This window comes from Arvicola amphibius, chromosome 15, assembly GCF_903992535.2.
Source record: "Arvicola amphibius chromosome 15, mArvAmp1.2, whole genome shotgun sequence".
NCBI classification, from domain to species: domain Eukaryota; kingdom Metazoa; phylum Chordata; class Mammalia; order Rodentia; family Cricetidae; genus Arvicola; species Arvicola amphibius.
The window spans coordinates 21,763,527-21,787,344 of NC_052061.1; the positions used below are offsets into that span (position 1 = coordinate 21,763,527).

Here is a 23,818-nt window from a genome sequence, read left to right on the forward strand (position 1 = left end):
GGCATCATTGCGGAATACAACAGGATCAACGATGTGAAGGAAGATGAGGACACGGAGAAGTTTAAGGAGGCCATCGTGAAGTTCCACAAGCTGTTTGGGATGCCCGAAGAAGAGAAACTTGTCAACTACTACTCTTGCAGCTACTGGAAGGGGAAGGTTCCCCGGCAGGGCTGGATGTACCTCAGCATTAACCACCTGTGCTTCTCCTCCTTCCTCATGGGCAGGGAAGGTGAGTGGGCGCACTTCCATGGGAGCCTTTGGGAAGTCCGTGGAGGATTTCCAAGAACTCATAAACCAAGTCAGAATATCAAAAACATGCATGTAGAGGTGAGTCGAGATCTTTTCCTGACTATTTAATGAGTGAATTCCGTTATTTTCAATTCAACAACGGCAAACAAATTACTCATTGAGCACTAGAGGGTCACCAAAGGTATAGTTAGCATGACTTCAGTCTGTAATAATTCTGATCACAGAGTTTATATGATACATGTTATAACTAACAAGTGAGGCCACAAACATAGGACTGGGAGCTCAGAAGAGTTTGTGGGGAAGGTTGGGTGCAGGGCTATGGAGTTACCTGATCTGGAAAGGCACTACAATTGTGTTGACCGGACCTTGTTGCCTGTGCTCAGCCAAGCTGGTGATCCGGTGGGTGGACATCACTCAGCTAGAGAAGAACGCCACGCTGCTTCTGCCAGACGGGATCAAAGTGAGCACACGATCCAGTGAGCATTTCTTCTCCGTGTTTCTCAACATCAACGAGACATTCAAGCTGATGGAACAGCTTGCCAACATAGCCATGAGGCAGCTCTTGGACAATGAAGGATTTGAACAAGACCGGTCCCTGCCAAAACTCAAGAAGAAATCTCCCAAAAAAGTGTCCGCTCTGAAACGGTGGGTGAGAGGAACTGTAGAACTCAGGGATGGGAAACCTTTCCATTCATGCAGGCCCTGAGTCGGGAAAAGATGGTCCAAACCACCCCTGGTCAGGGGTGAGCAAGACAGGCAAGATGGGTTCCTCCACCACGCGGTGGGATCTCTGCTAGCCTTAAGTACAGCAGGCCCAGGATGACCTCACGTGACCTTTCACAGAGCCGCTCTTTGCTGGGTTCATGGGTTATAGACCGGTGCACATTTTGTACAGAAGGATGGACACATGGGGACAGCCCAAGAGAGAAACACTAAGAGCAGCAGGACAGAGGCCAGTACACAGGCAGAGAAGCTGCAGGGAAGCCCGTAAGGTTGTGTGCAGAAGTTGAAAGTATCGGTTCAGGACACCCCAAGACCAAGTTCTCAGCACAAAGGAGATTTATTTTCTCCAGAGAGACAGAGGACAGAGAATAAGACACAAAACCGGGAGCTAGATGTTGAGGGAGAAGGGGACTGGAACTAGGGAGAAGGAGCAGGGTATTTGTCTAAGGCAGGGATCAGGATGGGTGGAAACAAAGGATTGCCTCAGGATAGAGAGGAAACAGACTTGGCACAGAGAAAAAAGGCGGTTTATAAAGGTAGAGGGGAACCCCATGTTAAGATGGGGTGTTTAATTTTGATTGGGCATGTTAATTAGGTAATTAGGGTAACCACAAGGGGGCTTTTGACTGCTGGACTTCAATTCTTTGACAGCTGGGCCTTGGTAGTCGACCTCGGGAATAAGAAAGTGTCCACAGAAGAGAATAGACCTTGGTGGCTAGGAATATAATCTAATACTGTTGTTGTTGCTGTTGTTGTTGTTGTTGCTGTTGCTGTTGTTGTTGTTGTTGTTGTTGTTTTAGCAAGGCAGAGGGAGTGGGAGAGAAGGGCAAGGCCTGTTAGAGACATGCTTGCCATGCTCAGGTCAACTAGAGTCCCTTAGAAGGAGTCAAGGAAGTGTCTCCAGGGCATGAGGAAGGGCAGTCTTGATTACGTTGCGTGGAGTTGCCTCTAGGACATCAGCATGGAGTTCATTCCTGCAAGGTCCATGCAGTTGGAAAGAGTGGGAGCCAAAAAGGAGGTGGTTAAGATGTCTTCGAGGTTTCACGTGGGGTTTGACATCCTAGTTAGTGCACAACAGATTTATTAATTATCTTAATGAATTATATAGATGGTAAAAGTCAAAGGCAATTAACAGAGGAAACATCAAAGGCAATTGACAGAGAAGGGATGGAATTTTTTTTTTTAAGTTTGGAAAATTTTTGATGCTGTGTGACTTTTTCTACAGAGACAGCAACCAGTGCCCATTCATCCCAGATATGATACCAATGACAGACCAGAGAAATGATTCACCCAAATCTAGCTTAGGGACCTTGGAGTTTATTGGGGTTGCCCCCAGGAGCCCAATTTGTCACTGAGAAGCCCACCCTAGCATGGCATCCAGTCCTGTGGACGCCTGTGTCACCTTCACTGTGGTGAAGGCCACACTAGCATGGCCTTCACTGTGGTATGGAGGCTCAGCCTGATGGAGGGCCTTCTCCCAGCAGTTGGTAACCCCTAAAGCCCTTGAAGGCCTGGTGGATGGTGTGTGTCTCTGCAGATCCTAGGCCTGGGAAGGTCATGTCTTAGGAGTCCCCCTCCTCCCTCCAGCAGTGGGTGTTGCCAGTCAGGGGAAAGTGGCAAGTGGCTGCACAACAGAACAGGCTGGATGCAGGATCTGATGGGAATACTTCCTTGGTGAGAGTGGATACCCTAGTTAAGCCTAAGGACAGAGCTTAATAAACAGTCTTCAGTGAGATCTCTAGGAGGGAAAAGATGCCGATGCGTGCAGCTCCAGAGCCAATGAGGACCGAGGTGATTTTACAGACAGCACTCCTCCTCTTCGCTGTGGGAAGCCAGGTGGAAAACTAGGCCTTCTGCGGGCACAGTGGGCTGGAAACCTGAGGGGAGAGTTCTCCACAGGGGAAAGGGTGTCAGCAGAGGCCTCAGGTGAGATCTAGAACTTATTCCCAGGTCTCTTCGCACAGTCCTGTAGTTCAGGGTGGAGAGTGACAGCCAGAAGACTCGCTCCGCTGTTCGTGATGTCATTAGGTCTGATGTCATTAGGTCTTTCAGGGCTACGCAGACAAACCCTGTCTCAAAAAACAAAAACAAAACAAAATCTTCAAAAATGACTCTGGATTTAAAACAGCCCAAAAACCTCTTTAGAAATTCTGAAGTTATTTAGAGAATGAGTTTCCTTCCTTGGTCTTACTTTGGCTAAGATTTTTTTTTTTTTTTTTTTTTTACCATTTACCTATGTTAACTTTAAAATGAGTGGATATAGTAAAATGATGCTGTACTCTGAGATCGCGAGGTTGGAGTCCCGCCAAGATGCAGCTACCGATGGGAGGAGCGAATCTCAAAGACTGAGAGGGGAGGGCTGGGACCAGCAGGGCCATCATGGGGAGGCACTGGTGCATCTCTCTTGGTGACCGGAGCTGTAGTCATTGGTTTGCAGTGATCTGGATGCCAGGGCGAAGAGTGAGCGGTACCGTGCCCTTTTCCGGCTGCCCAAAGATGAAAAGCTGGACGGCCACACTGACTGCACCCTCTGGACTCCCTTTAACAAGATGCACATTTTGGGCCAGATGTTTGTCTCCACGAATTATATCTGCTTCACCAGCAAGGAGGAAAACCTCTGCAGCCTCATAATTCCACTCCGTGAAGTAAGTGTCAAATGGAAATCCATATTTTATAAGGTTGTTATCGGTTGTCTTCATCGTCTCTGTCTCCTTTGAGCAGACTCTCTCGCTGAGCCAGAAGCTCACCTGGTCAGCTAAGCTGGCTGCCAATGATTGTGCTTGTCCCCAGCCCTGGGGCTGAGGCTAGCCAGATGTAGCCATGCTGAGCTGTAAGTTGGGCAGCATTCAAACTCCGCTCCTTATGCATACACATCGAGTGCTCTTATCCACACCATGCCATTGCTCCAGGGCCGCCGCCATTGCCCTCTTCTTTGTCTTCTTCGTCTTCTTCTTCTTCTTCTTCTTCTTCTTCTTCTTCTTCTTCTTCTTCTTCTTCTTCTTCTTCTTCTTCTTCTTCTTCTTCTTTCTTCTTCTTCTTCTCTTCTTCTCTTCTTCTCTCCTCCTCCTCCTCCTCCTCCTCCTCTCCTCCTCTTCCTCCTCCTCCTCCTTTCCTCCTCCTTCCTCCTTCCTTCCTCTCCTCCTTCCTCTGTCTCTTCCTCTTTCCTCTTCCCTCTTCCTCCTTCCTCTTCCTCTACTCTCCTCCCTCTTCTCCTCCTCCTCTTCTTCTACTTCTCCTCCTTCTCCTCCTCCTCCTCCTCCTCCTCCTCCTCCTCCTCCTCTTCCTTCTTCTTTTTAAGATGTTGTTCAGTCGTTTGCCCTCAGTGAGTACTGACAATGCTGTGGTGGGCAGTGCAGAGCTGCAAGCCCTGTGTTTCCCAGTCAGTCACGCTCCGGTCCCTCTCAGAAGCTAAGGTGAGCAGAGCTTTCAGACTCCCTGTGTGAAGAGCCCATGGTAAAGCTCTGTTCCACTCTGCTGCTCTTCTCTCTCTTTTTAAAGTGTTATCTGAGTAATCAAATTTTCTCCTTTTTTTCCTGTGTTTTAAGAGTAATGCACTATTGTCATAGCAAATTTGCAAAAGTCAGATAATAAGAAGACAAAATTCCCTCCTGGCACAGCTTTTCCTGTGCATCATTGTGTATATGTCAATAATTTAGACATAAATGTAGGGGAGTTTTTAGTTTTACTTCATCTAACAGTGAGTATCCTTAAATTATTTCCCCAAGTCATTAAATAGCTTTCTACAATGTAATTTTAATGACTACATATTATTGCATTAAATGTATGTACATAATGTATTCACCCATTTATCTAGGACTGTGCCCCTTCAGTCCTGCTGTTTTCCCCGTCACGTGTATAAATTTCCTTATGCTATAGATTACATATTCCCTGAAGCTGGATTGGCCAATCACAGTAGGTGTGTGGGGCTTCAGCTGAGCTGTCTACATGGTGTCTGCTCCAGAACAAGTCCTTGAAAGCGTTAGCTGCCAGGCCTTGGCGTCTATGTGATGCACCCAGTGGACTGGTAGTGTTTTGAAAGCCATCCTAGCCTTTGCTTAATGAAAGGAGCCTGCACTGGAACTGCTTCCTCTCTTACTTATGAGGCCACAGCTAGGAGTCCTGTCTCCTTTGGCTCCATGAAATTTTAATGAAAAACGGGAATTTCTTTTCAGTTCTTGGCACCCTTGGCATCTGGGGCCAGTTATTGCTGCAGACTTGCAGCCCACAGGGTATCTGGCAGCATCCCTGCCTGGGCAGCTGTCATTTCTCCAGCTGTGACAATCAAATACACCTCTGGTTGCTGAAAACACCCCCTAGTTTGGAAAAAAAAAAAACAGAAAGAGTTCTAGTTTCTGGTAGCGACTCCGACTTGATTTGTATAAGGCATTGTGCTTCGTTGGAGCAGAGCTGGAAGGATCGCCGTTTGTCTAATGGTGGCAAGGACGGCTCCTGCGGAGAGTTAGGACTCAGGCTCCTTTCCAGTCCTTCCCATGCAGTGCCCTCCCCCCACCCCCCGCTTCCTGTTTCCTCAGGTAACCATTGTGGAGAAGGCCGACAGCTGCAGTGTGCTTCCCAGCCCCCTGTCCATCAGCACCAGGAACAGAATGACCTTCCTTTTCGCCAACTTGAAAGACAGAGACTTCCTGGTACAGAGGATCTCAGATTTCCTGCAGCAGACAACTTCTCGAATCTACTCAGACAGAGAGTTCTCGGGAAGCTGCAACAGTTCAGATGACGAGGTTGGTGGGAGACCCCCAAGCGTAGTGGGGTGCTCCTGTGCTCGGGCCTGGAGTGTGCACCTCCTTGTCAACTTGTTTGACTGTCAAATTTAACAGCTGTGCCAAGCCCCCAGCCCCAGTGCAATAACTTAGCAAGATTGTTCCATTATAAGGAATTAGTTTTTAGTCTTAGATCTACCCCCCCCCCTTTATTTTTTGGTAATCAAGATTGAGCTAATGGCTTCACACATAGTAGGCGAGTATTCTGCTACAGAGCTGTAACCCCAGCCTTCACCAAGTTCTCCAGGCTGGCCTTGACCATGCAATCCTCTAGCCTCAGCCTCAGCTGGGATTGCAGGCTTACACCTGCGGGCCCAGTTTAAGCCTCTTTTCTTTAAGTTGGAGTTATCATTAAGTGATTTGACCTGGTTACAAGGAAAGCGACTCTTTTCTATTTGGTAACTTCAGAGGGAAGGATACAGGAGTCTCTAAGTGAAGTCAGACCTGAAATGCAGCGTTGTTATGGTGATGTTTCTGTGATGAAATGCATGTTAGACTACTATCCAGGGAAGCTGGAACCCCGAGAAGACAGGCAGTAGGAAGTTTCTGTTAGCTAACCCATGTTTTAAAGATGGGAAGGTTGCATGTGCCATCCCTATCCCTGCTGCCTGGCCACTTATGTAGCATTTTTGAGATGCCAGAAAGTTTTCAAGGCTTTTGCTTCGTCTGTGTCATGCTTCGCAAAGATACAAATCAAGGAAACAGATAACCAGCCACTTTTGTTGAAATAATACAAAGAAAATTCTTTATTGTATCAGTTTATTACTTGACGACAATAGTACTTGGTTTCTCTGTAGATAATATAAATCTTGAAACATTTTTTTCTTTTGTTTCTTTTATTGAGACAACATCTCATGTAGGTCAGGCTGTCTGGAACTTGCTGTGTAGCTGAAGATGACCTTAATCTTTGATCCTGACTCCACCTCACACAGACTCACACACACAGACACACACACACACACACACACACAGTTCATGTGTTGCTGGGATCAAATCCAGAGCACTGTGTATAGTAAGCACTTTACAGCTGAGCATTGAAACACTGTTGTTTATAACTTTTGTCCAGTTATACACTCCTTAAAAAATATTGACATGTGGCAATACCCCTGTCTCTTCACATAGTAATAAGCATACAGGAAAACAAATCCTAGTTTTTAATATCTGTACAGAACACAAAAGAAGTAAATTGTGCTTCCAGGCCCACCCACGTGTGCCCTTCTCCATTGGCAGGTGTATTCTCGGCCCAGCAGCCTCGTTTCTTCCAGCCCCCAGAGAAGCACCAGCTCTGATGCCGATGGAGAGCGCCCCTTTAACCTCAACGGCAACAGTGTCCCCACAGCCACCCAGACCCTCATGACCATGTACCGCCGGCGATCTCCAGAAGAGTTCAACCCGAAACTGGTAGGTGCCTCTTGCTTTCTGCCAAAACTTGTTATATTAGAACAAAACCATAAAAACCTATTGCAAGGTTCATTTTAGGTATTTGTGCACATTTGTACATGCATGCGTGCAGACCCCTGAAGCTGGAGCTACAGGCGATTTCAAGATTGCTGGCTTCTGTGAATGCTGGGATCTGAATTCTGATTGCAAACTCTTGACCACTGAGCCATCTCTCCAGTCCCCCTGTAGATATTTTTAAAGTAATTAAACAAATTAACATCTATAGAAATGGCCATAAATGTCTGCAGCAGGAATATCTAACATGCTTTTTCATAAGCAGGTAAAACAATATTTATATAAATATGTCACCAGATAACAGAGTGCTTTACTGAAGTCTTGAACATTACAATACTGGCGTGACTACTTTTCTGTTTCCTTGGTCTCGTTTTAACTGTTGTGTAAGCCAAACAACAAATAAGCACCTGCTTTCTCAGCCTACACTTAAAAGTCACCAATTCGCATTCACATAAAACCTCAGGTACGATTAGCATTCTACTGGCCCATTAAGTAGGACCCTGATACTGAACGGAAAGCTTGGTGACAGAACAGGCTATGGTTGAGGGATAAATTAGTTCTACATTCTCGGAGATTCTGCTCAGAGTCGACTGTCCATTTCATAGGGATCTGTCATTACACGTTCTGATCTGTCATTACGGTCGGTCCTCAGTCCTTTCCCCCAGAGCCTTCTGGGGCCTCAGTCATATTCCATTATGTCTTTCAGGCCAAAGAGTTTTTGAAAGAACAAGCCTGGAAGATTCACTTTGCCGAGTATGGGCAGGGGATCTGCATGTACCGCACAGAGAAGACTCGGGAGCTGGTGCTGAAGGGGATCCCAGAGAGCATGCGCGGGGAGCTCTGGCTGCTACTCTCAGGTAGGGAGGGCTAAGAGCAGCGCAGCAGGGCACCTGTGGGGCTTTCTCCCAAGCTCCATCAGGCATCAAGACTTTGCAAAAAGAGCCTGTAGGCAGAGTTTTTCCCTAGGGACTGCTGGTCATCCCCAGCTCCCAAATAAGCACACAGAGACTTATTATTAATTATAAATATTTGGTCAATAGCTTAGGCTTGTTTTTAGCTAGCTCCTATAACTTTAAGTAACCAATTTCCATCAATCTTTATGCTGCCCCGAGGCTCGTCTGCGTACTTCCCATCCTGCTCATTCTGTGAGTCTCCTGACCGCCAAGACTCCACCCTCCTTCTCCCTCGAAGCCATCTGCCAGTAGTCTCTTTATTAGCCAATGAATAATACATATTTTCAGTATATAAAAAGGGTGTTCCACAGCAAGAGCCCCAAATCAAAGCTGGATCTGGTTTCCTCACCAGGTACTGAAGTCTGTTGTGATAACTCTTTCTTCTCAGGGTACCCAAGGCCAGTAGTTCCTATTCTCCAATCCTGCCATCTCTCCTGTTTCTCTAGTGAGGCTGTTTAGGTGGGGGGGGGACAGAATCTGAAGTAGGAGTGTAATGCTTTGTGAGTTGAAATGCTCCTCCCTCCTGGCAGTGTTACTTCTAGGGGACCATGCTGTGTGGGCTTTTTTTGGGGGCAGTGTAGACAAACATCTGCTCGTCCCAGCCAGGACACCCATGACTGACTAAAGAGTTCACTGAGGTCTAGTTAGTGAGCCAATGAGCTTAATCAGGTTTATTTATCAGACACAGTGAGAGGGTACCTACAGGAGCATGGACCACTTCCTGTCATCTAAACCACTAAGAAAGGTCTTCCAGAAATGACTGACTGCCACTTATACTACGCTTTGTCCTCAGGGCATGCTTGCCAAGACCCCTCAGTCAGTGTCAGCAAACGCAACAATATTCGAGCCTGTTTATACTACATATTTTCCTATACACACACATGCATGTTTATAATAAAGGCTAACTTATTAACTAGGCAAAGTAAGATATTAATAAACAATAAGAAAACAAAGCCATTGTAACAACAACATCCCTCAATGAAAGTCATCTAAAATGGTGAACTAATTCCTGTGACTTATTTTTCCACTAGATAATTTATTTTAATATTTTAGTCTTTTAGGATAAGCCACCACTGTTTTCTGCCATCTGGAAACATTCATTGCACCCCAGGAATCTATGTACCCCAACACCAGAACATTTCTTTGCTCATCACCAGCCTTCACTTCAATCGTGCATCAGTTGCCTTAGGTGATGAAGACAGGAAATGTCACACTCTAACCAGGTCCATGAAAACGTTTTTATTTGAGCCTGGAGATGGCCTCATCCAAGGACTTTTATTCAATTCTTTTACTTAAAAAAAAAATAATCACATTGAAACTTAAAGTTACTGGGCTGCCAGGAAACTTACAAACACTCGCGGATCTTCCTAAAAGTAGACATAAATGTTAAAATTGCCTATCACGGGATATATCTCAGGAATAAGAGGATCAAATCCTAAAAACAAAATGAAATAAAGATAAAATCGTTTTATTTATTTTGTATAAACTTGGTTTGTTTAGTTTTCCCCCTATTTCTTTAAGAAGACTAGACATAGGCTTTCATTTAGAAGTTAAGTGTGAACTGCGCATGGTGGTAGATATTTGTAATCCTTAGACTAGGGAGGCTGAGGCAGGAATCTCTTCAAGTCTGAGGCAGCCTGGGCTATATAGCGAGTCCATCACCAACCTGGGTTACTTGAAAAGGCATTATTTCAGGAAAAGCAAAAGGAAGCTCAGGTTTGAGCATGGGGGTCTCTAATTACACGTCAGAGAAGATCATCGTCACGTAGAGTTCTCTTATCCAGCCTCTTCCAACTCCTGTGTCTGGTCAACTGGTCACCTTGACAAACAAACTCAAAGCACTGACAGAGTACAGGAAAGGTTCATTTCTCTCCTTCTCCTCAAAGTAGAACTTATTTTTAGCTACATTTTAGATTCAAATGAATTCACTATGACACCAGCATACAGCAGCAGCACCTAGCCCACTGACAGAGACAGGCACAAGGAGAGAGTTCGATTTAGTGTTTTGATCAACGGGAGGGCCATATGTGACCAAAAGGTAGGATGTCTGCAGGCTACCCTTTGTTGGGTATATGTCCACACACTCGTGGGTGGGGTTCATGTGGAAGCCAGCCTGCCCAGAAAGGTCTTCCAGCTCCTGGCTGGGAAGCCCATGTTGAGATCTATTGCCTGACATGTCCCTTAAGGTTGCTGCATGAGGTCTGGGCTCTGGACCTACTGAACCCAAGTTCAGTCGGTCCCCAGGGAGAGCAGAGCCAATGTCAGGATGCTGCCAACCAGTCGGTGATTGTCAGGCATTAGGGCAGGGCTGACCACTGGTACTCATGTCATGGTCAGCACAGACATTGTCACCATTCTCATAAAAACATCCTATGCTTTTTGCCAGTCATCCTTCATTTCCTTCAGCCAGAGGAAAGTGGTGGCCTCCTTCTCCGTCACTCTAGATTGTCTTCTCTGGACATCTCAAGGGGATGAAGTCAGTGTTCAGTGAAGGCTGCTGACTTCTACCTAGGACAGCATTTGCAGGGTTCAAGCATGATGCAGCCCATATCAACATTGCAGTCCTTGTTAAAGCCCAGTGCTGCACTCACACAGTTTAGGCTGTCCCTTGCTTTCCCTGAATGTCATTGTTGGGAGCGCTAACATGACTTTTGGATCGTTTTGTGTGTACATGGGAGTAGAACTTCTGGCCCTCCTGATGACAACCCTGGGAGGTTGACCCGAGCAGCTGCATCTTTCCACATCCCCTCTGGTGACGCTGGAGGTCCAGCTTCTCCGCATCCCACATCCCCTCTGGTGACGCTGGAGGTCCAGCTTCTCCACATCCCACATCCCCTCTGGTGATGCTGGAGGTCCAGCTTCTCCACATCCCACATCCCCTCTGGTGACGCTGGAGGTCCAGCTTCTCCACATCCCACATCCCATCACTACTGCCTTCTGTTATTGCTCTCCTGTTGGCTGTGGAGTGCTTTCTAATTTGGGGCTTGGGTTTAAGGGAGGTTGGGCATTTATTTGTTTGTTTATTGAGACAGGGTTTCTCTGTGTAGCCCTGGCTGTCCTGGAACTCATTCTGTAGCCCAGGCTGACCTTGAACTCACAGAGATCCACTTGCCTCTTCCTCCCGAGTGCTGGTATTAAAGACTGTGCTGCTACTACCCAGCTTGAGGAAGTTGTTTTTGTTGCTTTGGTTGCTTTTTTTAAAAATTGAATATAATATTTTAATTCATTCTTTGAGTATTTCATACATGTAGATAATGTATTTTGGTCATTTCACCCTTATTCCCCTCCAGCACTTTCTGGACCTGCCGCTACTGGCTTTCTCCCAACTCCCAAATTTCTGTGTTCTTTCCTCTTTCTTCCTTTCTTCTTTCCTTCCTTCTTTGTTCCCTCCCTCTCTCCTTCTCTTCCTCCCTCCCTCCCTCCCTCCCTCCCTTCCTTCCTTTCTTCCTCCCTCCCTCCCTCCCTTCCTTCCTTCCTTTCTTCCTCCCTTCCTCCCTCACTTCCTTCCTTCCTTCAGTCCTTCCTTCCTTCTTTCCTTCCTTCCTTCCTCCCTCCCTCCCTGCCTCCCTCCCTGCCTCCCTCCTGCCTTCCCTTCCTCCCTCCCTCCCTCCCTTCCTTCATAAAACTGACTGAATCTCGTTAATGTTGCCCGTATGCATATGGGTGTGTGGCCGTACACTGTGTGTAGTCAGCCTACCAGCTGCCACAGCCCTGAAGCAAACTGACTCTTCCGTGCACAGCAGCACCTCAGCTAGGGGCGCAGCTTCAGGAGCTTCTGCCCCGTCAAGTCCAATAGACACCAGTTGACAGCAGCCTTTGCCAGTCTAAGGGTCTTTCCAGCCCCTGTTCTGTGATGTCCCCTGAGCCTTGGGGACAGTTCCCATACCCCTTTCAGAGCTGAGTGTCCCACAGACACTCTCTGCAGTTTGGCCAGCTCTCTAATTGTGGTTTTGATGATTTTCCTCAATCAGTTATTGGCTGTTTATATAGTTTTTCTGTAAAAATATCTACTGAGGTCCTTTGCCCATTTTTAATTTTGTAATATTTCAATTACTAAGTTATGAGAGTCTTTCAATTGGTTTTGGGTACAAGTAACTGAGGAGAGTTTTTGAACCACTCCATCCTGTGGCCTGTGTTTTCGCTGTCTGCAGGCTTTGAAATGCTGTTCTCAGATTTCGAGGGATTTCTCTTTTGTCTCTGCACTGTGGAGGCATGGAAGCTTAGATCAGTGGTTCTCAACCTGTGGGTCCCGACCCCTGGGGGTTGAACAACCTTTTCACGGGGATCACCCAAGATCATCCAAAAACACAGATATTTATATCATTCATAATGGTAGCAAAATTACAGTTATGAAGTAGCAAAGAAAATAATTTTATGGTTGGGGTCACCTCAGCGTGAGGAACTTTACTAAAGGGTCACAGTGCCAGGAAGACTGAGAACCATGGACGTGGACCTGTATTTCTAATGAGACATGAAATTTAACTCACTGGTGCATGTGAGTTGCCTTCTATGTGGCAGAAGGAATGGCCTAACTCCCCTCCTTTCCATAGGAACATTGTGTTGTCCTGCCATGATTTCTTAAAAAAGGCTCTGTTTCCCCGAGTTGAGTTGTCTTAACTCCTCAAAAAGGACAGCAAATATGGGGATTTATGTCTAGACTGCAAGTTTTAAGCCATTGATTTATATATCTGTCTTTGCCAGTATCACAAAGCCTCAATTCCCGTAACTTTGTGAGGCAAGGGAATGTGAGCCCTCCAAAAACTAGTCTTCCTTTCAAGATCGTTTTGGTCAGTAGGGTCACTTGCATTTCCAGAGAGTGTGGGGTCAGCTAATCAGCCTCCACAGCAAGGCCTCCTGTGGTTTGGATGGATGCTGTGTTGGGCTGCAGGTGAGGGTGGTGTGGGTTCCATCGTGGCAGCTCTGGTCTACGGCAGAGGATCTCCTTCTGTTCGGATCTCTGTTCGTTTCTTTGAGCTGCCTGTAGCTTGCAATGTGTTAAGTCCGGCAGTTATTTCATTGTGCTTCTAAATATTTCCACTTTTGATCCTATCAGAATTGGAATTGCTTTCTTTCATTTGACAGTGGGTCATTGCTAGCATATATACATGGAGTTTATTTTTGTATATTTATCCTGCATCTTTAATATATTCATTTTCCCTACTTTGGTTTTTATTTCCATTTGCCTAGTGAAGTAATGGGCGGAACTTCTCACGTACTTGTTGCCCAGTGCCATGTCCCTTTTTGAATAGTGTCTGTCTCTTTGTCTGCTTTTGATAGGGCTTTTGTTGATTTGTTCGTACTTTGTGCTTTTTTTGGCTATTGTTTTATGTGAATTTCCTGTATATTTGAAAATTATTAATATCGGTATTATTTATGCTTTAGTATACATCTGTGTGTGTATTTGCCATTTGTGTAAATGTTCTTGGAGACCAGTACAAGGCATTAAATCCTCTGGAGCAGGAGGTACAGGTACTTGTGAGATGCCTGACTTGGCTGCCAGGAACTGACCTCGGGTCCTCTTCGAGAGCAGCAGAAGCTCTTAACTGCTGAGTCATCTCTCCAGCCTGCTTTTTTTGATTCTTTTGTTTATTAGTATGTGTATTTGGTGTGTGTGTGTGTGTGTGTGTGTGTGTGTGTGTGTGTGTGTGTGTACCACAGCGTACATGTGGTGGTCAGAGAACAATATATTTTGTGTTGATTCTTTTTCTGCTCTGGCTTCCAGAGATCAAACTCAGGGACCAGGCTTGCATGGGGAGCACCCTTACTGAGACACCCAAATTTCTTGTATAGTTTAGTATTTTGGATCATTGTTCTTTATTGGATGCATGGTTTATTTGTGATTTCTTCTGTCTTGTCTGCTTTGCACTCTGTCGATTACTCTTTTTTACGAGACAAGCTTTTGAGCTTACATGACCTCATCTGTTTCTCCTTATACTGCCTGTGGATATGGTTGATATATCCAAAACCTGCTCTCAAGAAATGTCCTCCCTGTCTTCCTCCGGTGGCTTTTTGGCTTATGATCCATGTGTGTTGATTGGGACCGTAGTGTGAGGCGAGGGTACAGTCCATTCTTCTGTGTGTGGGAGCTGTTTTCCCTGTGGTGATATGAATCCACACTGAAATTGAACTCTAGATAATGTGCATACCCAGGGATTTTCCATCTTCAAGGATCTTAACATGAATATCTCAAACCAGCAACTTTTGCCCCATTCTGCAACCCCCTGCCTACAATCCAAGGGTCCCCCTTCTGTAGTAGGCACCCATCGTTACTAGGAGGACCCTCAACCTTGCCCCTCTGCTGTGTTAGAAAGCCCTTACCTCTTCCGCGGCTTCCTTCTACACGACTGTCACCACTGCTGCGTGCTTTGCAGCTGATCTTTAAGAAACAGGAAGGACAGGCGCTCCTGAGAGGCGTTCCTCCTTCCCAAATGAAATTTTAACAAATCTTCTCCTAAATTAAAAGCAACGAGAGCAACTAAGAGTGAGAACTCAGCCTGGCTTTCCGTGTCAGCCCTCAGCATTCTGTGTGAGCTTGGAGTGCAGTTTTGTGGCCCTCTAGCTAGTGTGGGAAGGTGGAGTAGCCATGTTGCTGAGGGGCTGAGAGGGAAGGAGGCACAGGCAAATGGCCAGTCTAGACATCAGTGAAAACACCCTGCAAGGTGATTTTCTTTCTTTCGATTTCCTTTGATGGGTGGGAAAGCAGAGTTTCAGCCAGCCCCTGCTATCTATAGCGGACGAGCGGGACTTCAGCTTTTTTGATGCCCTGTTTGTTGTGTGCTTCCCAGGGGCCATCAACGAAAAGGCCACACACCCCGGGTACTATGAGGACCTAGTGGAGAAGTCTATGGGAAAATACAATCTCGCCACCGAGGAGATTGAGAGAGACTTACACCGCTCCCTCCCAGAACACCCAGCTTTCCAGAATGAAATGGGCATCGCCGCTCTGAGGAGAGTGCTAACGGCTTATGCTTTCCGCAATCCCAACATAGGATATTGCCAGGTAATTGCCATGAGCTTATGTCTGGGGAGGGCCTGAAGTGTCCTCCAATCCTGATCCAAACTCAGTTCCTATGATCCTGACATGGCAGCATTCAGATGAGACCCTGCACCGCATCAACCAGTTTAGGAGTAAGCAAGGAAGCTGGAGCTGGCCCAGCCTAGCAGCAATGGCCCGGAACCCAGCAGGCAGAGCGCTTGCAATCTCCAGGTTCTTCCGCCATCTTTCCTTGCTCAGCGTGATCACTCTTAGGAAAGGGGCTGCTTTTTCTCAAAATACTGCTCTACACAGATTCCAGTCTGCTGTAAGGAGATGTGGGAAGCCAGGGTACGCATATGGGGAAAGGTTTGCGTGGGGAAACAGCAACAGCATTCTACACCTCTTCTCCTGGAGGCCTCTGAGCTGGCTAGGCCACTCCACTATCAGCTGTTGGTCCTTACGTCTGTCTGGGACACTCCAAGCTGACCCACCCACCGTTCATCATGTCCAGTCCGTAGGGCTTCATCGGTCAGTCCTCTGCAGAGCTAACCTCCTGCCTAACATTTATTCCAACAAAGTAAGCGTTTCTTTTGTTGTGTTTGCCAGCAGAGAATGGACAGGAAGGCTCTCTCTGTGCTAATGGAGTCACTACAGCAGGGTCCCTCACCCTTGACACCATCGGACATTGTGGGTTAGAGAGATGTAGGAGAAACTCAAAGTGGTAGAACGGATGTTGTAAAGGTTTTTTTGTTAATGATCTGCTTAGGAGACATTTGACTACACAAAGTAGAATTTGGCTAAAGGGGTGCTGTCCCCAAATACCCCGAAGATAAGTAGTATGCTAACCAGACCTTTAGAGATAAGCAAAATTCATGATGCTGGGACGTCAATATCTGTTCTCCAGAACTGGTCAGCCATCAGGCCCTTCCACAAAGGACATGCCTCCAGCAGGCAGCTAGCTGGGGGTGGGGGGGAGGCAGCTCAGGGTCACAGCCAGTGTTGAGTCCTGCCAGATGGGCAGATGATCCTGGGCAAGCACTATTTTAAAAGAACGACCCTGGTGTACTTGAAAAAATAATAGTGACACTGTCTTTGCTGAGCCTCCATCTGCCCAATGGCCAGGCTCGCAAGCCCTATCTCTGTTTCAGTTGTTCCCAGTGTGACTGGAGCTGGGACCTGAAGGAGATTTAAGGACGACAGACAGTGTGTGTGACATACATAGCCCCGAGGGACATAGAAGTTAGTAAACTCCCACGGGGGCCAAGGCCATCTTGGGCCTTAACTCCAGTCCACCGTGCACACACATGCTAGCCAAGTGCTTTTCCGTCATCTCCGAGTGCGCGGAGTGGCTTCTCAATGGGAGCGCATTGTTTCTACAGTGAGGGAATCCTTGGTCCTAGGAGCTGCCCAGTACTGTGCTGCCTGTTCGGCAACATCTCCGACTCCCATCTACGAGGCCACAATATAAACCCCCACTCCAAAGATTAAAACCCCCTTCATGTTGGCAAGATCTCCTGAGGAGCACCTCCACCGTGATAGCTAACCACTGCCTGAGAAGGGACCCAACGGCGGCGCTGCAGTTCCGATCTTTAGCTGAGGGGCTGACTAGTGACCGTGGCATCCTGGGGGCACATACTCAGCTGCACGCCATGCTTGTTAGAAGTGCCCTACTGCATCTTCTTAAGCCGTGACCGCTTACACCACTGAACCTACAGCTTTCCACACTCGAGAGCTATGCTTTAACACGGGTTGAAGTGAATGTTTTAACGCAGTCCAACAAAAAGAATATCGCCCACACAAAATTAAAATAATGTCTTGTACCGGTACCTCGAGCATGAGTGACCATTGGGAAATGACAAGACAGTTGATCCAGATGCAAAGACCACATTATTGGTGGATCTTCCTGGACCGTCCATGGAAAAGCTGAAGGAGATGTAACTCTTAGACACACTCATCTTTCTCCTACATGTACACATATACACACATTTCTTTTCTTTCTTTCTTTCTTTCTTTCTTTCTTTCTTTCTTTCTTTCTTCTTCTTCTTCTTCTTCTTCTTCTTCCTCTTCTTCTTCTCCTCCTCCTCCTCCTCTTCTTCTTCTTCCTCTCTCTCTCTCTCTCTCACACACACACACATGCATGCCTATTTCCCTATGCTACATTATCTTTTTAATAGTACTTAATTTAAATGTATCTCCAAATCCATTCAATAACTTTATAGTGTTGGCTTTTTTTTTCTCTCTCTGGTGGCAGCATTCAAGGCTGGTGAGCTTGTCCCATAGCTCCCCCGACTCTCATGTCTCATACAGAACCATGAGAAATTAGAGCCATGGACCTCTGTCTTGCCTGAATGACTGAGGAACTGACCTTGGTTGTGACCTTGTACTAGAACCCACAGGCTAATTCTCCTGTGGAATTTTAATAACCACTTTCCTTAGAACAACAAGGCTTGTAAGAAAGAATCTTTTCAGTTAAACACCTTTTAGGGGATTTATATTGCACAACTCTGATGAGTGGGTATTGGTTTCTGGAAGATCAAAGGAAACTCAGGAGCAACTTGGCTTCTGACAAAATAGAATTCATTTTTATCTTTTGATCTTCATTTTTTAATTAAGGGACAGTTACGTTGAGCCACTTAGTGGTTATGGGCTTTCTGATAATATCTTTTAATAAAATCTGGTTACTTTAGAATTTAATCACCTTTGTTTATTTGAGCATCTTTTCCTAGATGGAATTAAGGGAGGAGGGCTCCAGTTCTGAAAGGTTGCCTTGTTCTCTGCAGACAGCCTGGAGCCCTGTGTGCTTGGTTATAGGAACTGTTTATGGGAGGTGAAAGGGAAATATTTACCTCCCTGGAGTTAAGGATTAAGAATATTGAAAAGATTTAGCAGGCTGAGAGCTTTGTTAAGCAGGCTTGGAGCAGAGGCTCTGGGGTCAGGGCTTGCCTGCACATGTCTGACTCAGGTAAACTGGGAAGACCCTGGGCAATCGCTGAGAGGACTTTCCATTCTGAAGGGCTTAAGCAAACAGAACGCAGAATACTCAGCAAGCTTTTGTGGCGTGAAAATCCTAAGCTTATTTGTCTGGCTTTTCTTGGGAGTTTATTGACACCTGCAAGAAAGACTAATTTTTATTCCTTCCTTCCTTCCTTCCTTCCTTTCTTCCGTCTTTCTTTTCTGGGCAATGTTATGAGTGAACTATATCAAAGACATAGACAAACACATGTGTGTCTTTCCATAATTTCAGAATTTCCTGAATAACAATAAATCCACAAGTTGCTGGGGGTTTAATGGTAGCACTTTGCCAGCTACTTCCACCTTCATGGCAGTCTGACCCAGCTTAATACAAGGGGTTTTTTGTTGTTGTTGTTGTTGTTGTTTAAAGATTTATTTATTAATTATGTATACAGGATTCTTCCTGCATGTATCCCTTCAGGCCAGAAGAGGGCACCAGATCTCATTACAGATGGTTGTAAGCCACCATGTGGTTGCTGGGAATTGAACTCAGAACCTCTGGAAGAGCAGACAGTACTCTTAACCTCTGAGCCATCTCTCCAGCCCTTAATACAAGGTTTTAATTCCAATCTTGATTACTGTTAACTCTCTTGTGAAACATCATACAGTCTGTCAGTCTGTCTGGGTTGTGAAATGGATCCAGAGGGTTAAAGAGGCAGTGAAGAGTCTCTGTTTTCAGTCACAGACTGACGTGAATGTAAATAGAGCCTGTGTTGATAAGGGACCCAGTTCTGCCGCCAGGAGGAAGCTGCTGTGGTAGCATCAGGGGCTGAAGGTCACAGGTTCGACAGCTGTAGAGGGAAACGGGCAAGCCTGAATGGGAAGGAGCAAGAAACCCAGAGCTGGATGGGTGGGTGGAGGTGCAGGCCTTGTCAACAGGGGGATAACTCTGGGGCGACCCGGAGCCCTCTGCCTGCTTGTCCTGCCTGCACTCACTGGGTATCAGAAAACAGGGTGGTGGCAGCTGCTCCATTGCATCCTCAAGTCTGAGGGTTCACGCGGGTGAGCAATCACCCTGCATTCTCAAAACAGAGTCAGAATCTGCTTGCCGAACTGCATGCCCTGAAGTCCTGCTGGCTTCTAGGTTGGAGTGACTCAGAGTGGGTATAGCCCCTGGACAGTTACCAAGATGGCGTCTGTGAAAATCCACCCGCTGTGAGCTGACTGTGGCTGATAGCTTCCTTTCTCCTCCCTTAGGCCATGAACATCGTCACCTCAGTGCTGCTTCTTTACGCCAAGGAGGAGGAGGCCTTCTGGCTCCTCGTGGCCCTGTGTGAGCGGATGCTTCCCGACTACTACAACACCAGAGTTGTAGGTGTGTGTGGCTGTGGTTAAACACCTTAGCCTGTCTCGATCTGAAAATGACTGTAGCATCATGTTAGTTCTTCTCCTCAGATCCAAAACCCAGCTTAAGGGAGGAAGGGTTTGTTGTGGCTCTGAGTTTCCCCTACAGTCCACCATTTGGGGAAGTCCCAGCAGAGGGAGCACAAGGCAACCGTCACACTGGGTCCCGCTCAGCAAACAGACATGAATGTCGCTGCTCAGTCTGATGTCCCCTTTTATGTTTAGTCCAGGACCCACGCCCTTAGGACAGTGATGCTCACATTTAGGGTGGCCCCTCACATCCTAGCTAAACCTCTCCAGGAACAGCTTCCTGGGAATGCGAATTCCTAGGTGATTCTAAATCCAGGAAAAAGACCCATGTGGCACCAGCTTAAAACATCAGCAAGCCAGCGGTAAATGTGTACAGTTAGAATCTCTTTAAAAAAAAATAGAGGTTTGAGGACTGGATGGCTCAGAGGTTAAGAGCATTGACTGCTCTTCCAGAGGTCCTGAGTTCAATTCCAGCAACCACATGGTGGCTCATAATCTTCTATGTTGAGTTCTGGTGTCCTCTTTTGGCCTGCAGGCAGAAATGCAGACAGAACACTGTATACATAATAAATTAATAATTATTAAAAAAAATAAAGTTTTGAAAGGCGCTTCATGCCCTGGGACCTCACAGCTAAAGTGAATTTGCATAAACAAGGGCTTAGCCATGTGATGGGCAGGTCTTACTGTCACTTTGTCATGACCCAGACTCACAGGGGAAGAGAATCTCAATGAGGCACTGTCCATATCAGGAGAGCCTGTGGCGATATCTGAGGAGGATTGTCCTAACTGCCTTAATGGATGTAAGAAGCCCCAGCCTGAGCGGACAGCACCATTCCCTGTTTGGGGGCCTGGGTTGCGTGGGCACAGAGAAGGCTAGCTGAGCACTAAGCATGAAGGTTCTCATTTTTCTCTGCTCGCCTGTGGGTGTGAGAGCTGCAGGCTCATGCTGCCTTGAGCTCCCTGCGGTGATGGACTGTATCCTGGACCTGTGAGCTGAATTCAACCCTTCCCCCTAAGCTGTTTTCCTCAGGGCATTGCCATAGCAACAGAGGTGAAAGTCGAACACAATCCATCTATCTGATCTGGATCTCCAGGAAGATGCAGGGCTAACCCATTCCTTCCTGTCGCCCACGCAGGGGCCCTGGTGGACCAGGGAGTCTTCGAGGAGCTGGCACGAGACTATGTCCCACAGCTGTATGACTGCATGCAGGACCTGGGCGTGATTTCTACCATCTCCCTGTCATGGTTCCTTACACTGTTTCTCAGCGTGATGCCGTTTGAGAGCGCAGTGGTGGTCGTGGACTGTTTCTTCTATGAAGGAATCAAGGTGATATTCCAGCTGGCCCTTGCTGTGCTGGACGCCAACGTGGACAAGCTGCTCAACTGCAAGGACGACGGGGAGGCCATGACGGTTCTGGGAAGGTGAGCTATGTCTGACCTTGAGGCCCCTCATGAGCTTGACTTCACTGATCAAAAGGCCTACCTTCTCTGTGACCAAGCACATATTTTTTTTTCCATTTTTAAAGTCATATCTATGCAGGTAGCTGCCCCTGTGAGCATATGCAGAGGGCACCGGGCATCTCTTTGTCCCTCACTCACCACCAGGCCTTTTGAGGCAGGGTCCCTCCCTAACACTGGGACTCATGTTTCCTTGATGAGGTTGGAAGACAGTGAACACCAGAGATCGTCCTGGCTTCTGTCTTTGCCACCCTCAGAGCTGGAGTTGCAGTGTGCAGGGCACCTGGCTTGTGACAGGAGTGCCAGGCTCCAAACTCCAGCCCTCAAGACCCCACAGCAAGGGCTCTTAGCCCCCAGCCATCTCTCGAGCCCAATATTCTTTTTCTTTAAAGGGAAAGGGTGTTTGTTTCCGCTGTTAAGAAGATCTTAGTAAGACCTGGTGTTGCTCAGTGTAATCCCAGCTGCTCAGAAGGCTGAGGCAGGGGGATCATATATTCAAAACCAGCCTTCCCAACTTAGTGAGAACCAGTCTCAAAATAAAATTAGAAAGGGAACTGGGGCCGTAGAGTTGCTTAGCATGCAGACAGCACTAGATCCAATCCCCAGGACTTCAACAAGAAAGAGAAAAACAAACAACAGAAACAAGGAAATGTTAGGGTTTTGATTTACTATGTACAATCTGAGATGGGTAACTGAGGCATTCCAGTTCCTGTCCAGTGACAGCTGGTTCATGTCTTAACCAAGGTACCTAGACAGTGTGACCAACAAAGACAGCACCCTGCCTCCCATCCCTCATCTCCACTCGCTGCTCAGTGACGACGTGGGGCCCTACCCTGCGGTGGACATCTTCAGACTCATAGGAACATCCTACGAGGTAGGTGTGCTTCCCAGCCGCTGGATAACATTGCCCAGTGTTTCTACCCAGCTCAGCTGGGCATGGGTCCCACACTGCCTCTACTACCGTGTCTCGATCCAGCTTGCGCTGTCGTCATAGATACAACAGCCCAACTGCTTCAAAAAGACTAAGGATGGATTTCTCATGGTTCTAGAGCCTTGGAAGCCTAAGGTCAGGTGCTTATGTATTATAGTCTCATCTTTCTATTTCCTTGGACATCATCCATGTCCTGCCAGTTTGGGAGAAAGATCCTGCTTCTGCAAGCCCTTTCCATAGCTTTCTTTCTAGCCTAAACACCTGCAGATAAGGCCCTTCCTGTCAGTGCTGCGGCAACTGGGGATTAAGTTTAGACTTGAGTGTGGGAACAGACAGAAACCCTGTCCCCTTCTACATTGTGAGAATTGGTTATCGGAGGCAGGCAACTGCCTATGAGCTAACAGTTTTGCTCTCAGAGATGGACGCTGAGTGGATTCCGGGATTTCCCATGAGCCTTAACTTGTTGTAAGTGGTATGACAAGCTCTGGCCCTTTGACACATGATCTAAAAGCATGTCAGATTCACACTCAGTGGACTGAGGAGCCATTATGGGAAAGCTTCGTAGATGACTCATTCCTTATTTCCACACTAAGTAGTTAGAAATCCCCTGAAGTATGTAGTTCCAGATATGACAATTTTTTACTTATGTATTTTTAATTTAATTTATTTTTACTGAGAAAAAGTCTTGTCATGTCTCTTGGGCTATCCTTTAATCATTACCAGTATCTCACTAGAGAGGACCAGTCAGTCATGGTTTATAGTCAATTGAAAAATCCTGATTCCAGTCAGCCGGGACCACACCCAGGCATTCAAGGAGCTAGGTGTGGCCTCGAATGTCCAGGCCACTTGGCTTTTAAAGGCAGAAACCAGGTCCTGGTATCTCGGTTGGCAGTTTCACAGAAGCAAACAGTTGAACAAGCACTGAGATAGTTAGCGTAGGGAGTTCCACGCAGGCAGGCTAAAGTTAAGTTAGATAAGTTAGTTTGGACATCCTGGCCTCGTTTTCCAGAACAGAGCTGGGTAATTTTCCATGGGGTTCTCCATTAAGGATTCCAAATTCTCATCAATCCTGCATAGGCCTCAACAAGAGTACAAGGTGGAGGAAGCTCTGCACCTCCTTGCCCTGTCCCAGAAGTGGTTAATCCTTCTAGCTCAGTCTCTTGAGTCCTAGAAAATCATAGCAAGGCCTGTGCCACTAAAGTTGGCCTTTGATGGTTTCTTGTGTGTGTGTGTGTGTGTGTGTGTGTGTGTGTGTGTGTGTGTGTGTGTACGTGTGTACGTGCATGTGGTGGCCAGAGGTTAATGTCAGTTTTTCCACCAATCACTTTCCACCTTACTTTTTTGAGACAAGATCTTCTTGCTGAACATGGAGCCCCACAGTCTGGCTACCTTTCCAGAAGGTTCCATAAATCCCTCTGTCTCTGTCTTCCAAGTACTGGTATTTTTTTTTGTGTGTGAGGCTTTTAAGGATTAGAACTTAGGTCCTCAACCCTTTCCTGGCTGAGCCATCGCCCACCCCCCACCCCACCCTGCAGTCACTATAGAGGTCCACCGAGCTGCTGTTGGGACCCGAACACTTCCCTCCCCTGGAGCCTCTCTCTTTCAGCCACCGTTAAATGAACCCCTTCGTCATTAACGACAATCCTTACCAACCTCTGAACTGGGCTGTTTAGTGGAAATAAATGTGACGTCTTCCTTTCTTCTCTGAGACGGAAGGACATGCAGGCAGTGCTAGGCAGGCTAGCATTGAAGAGATGGCCAGCTCACCGAATGCCCCTGTGGATTTCTGGCCCCGCAGATGCTGTTGAAGGAGCATGGAGATCGACAAGCACTCCTCCCAGGCTCTCCATCCCTCAGCCTTGGGGCAGACGCTCCCTTTGCCCATCAGACACGCATGCCATCACACACA

At 46.9% G+C, this 23,818-nt stretch overlaps 1 protein-coding gene across 1 annotated transcript in view; it reads left to right on the forward strand.

Annotated features, from left to right (window-relative positions):
- Positions 1-23,818, forward strand: part of Tbc1d9 (TBC1 domain family member 9) — a 114,962-nt gene that overhangs the window by 75,579 nt on the left and 15,565 nt on the right. Inside the window, exons 4-13 of the mRNA XM_038312655.1 lie at positions 1-229; positions 633-894; positions 3,410-3,617; positions 5,505-5,711; positions 6,981-7,151; positions 7,912-8,062; positions 14,944-15,158; positions 19,344-19,461; positions 20,657-20,942; positions 21,723-21,852. Of these exons, the coding sequence (XP_038168583.1) occupies positions 1-229; positions 633-894; positions 3,410-3,617; positions 5,505-5,711; positions 6,981-7,151; positions 7,912-8,062; positions 14,944-15,158; positions 19,344-19,461; positions 20,657-20,942; positions 21,723-21,852 (1,977 nt within the window). The remainder of the gene's footprint in view (positions 230-632; positions 895-3,409; positions 3,618-5,504; positions 5,712-6,980; positions 7,152-7,911; positions 8,063-14,943; positions 15,159-19,343; positions 19,462-20,656; positions 20,943-21,722; positions 21,853-23,818) is intronic.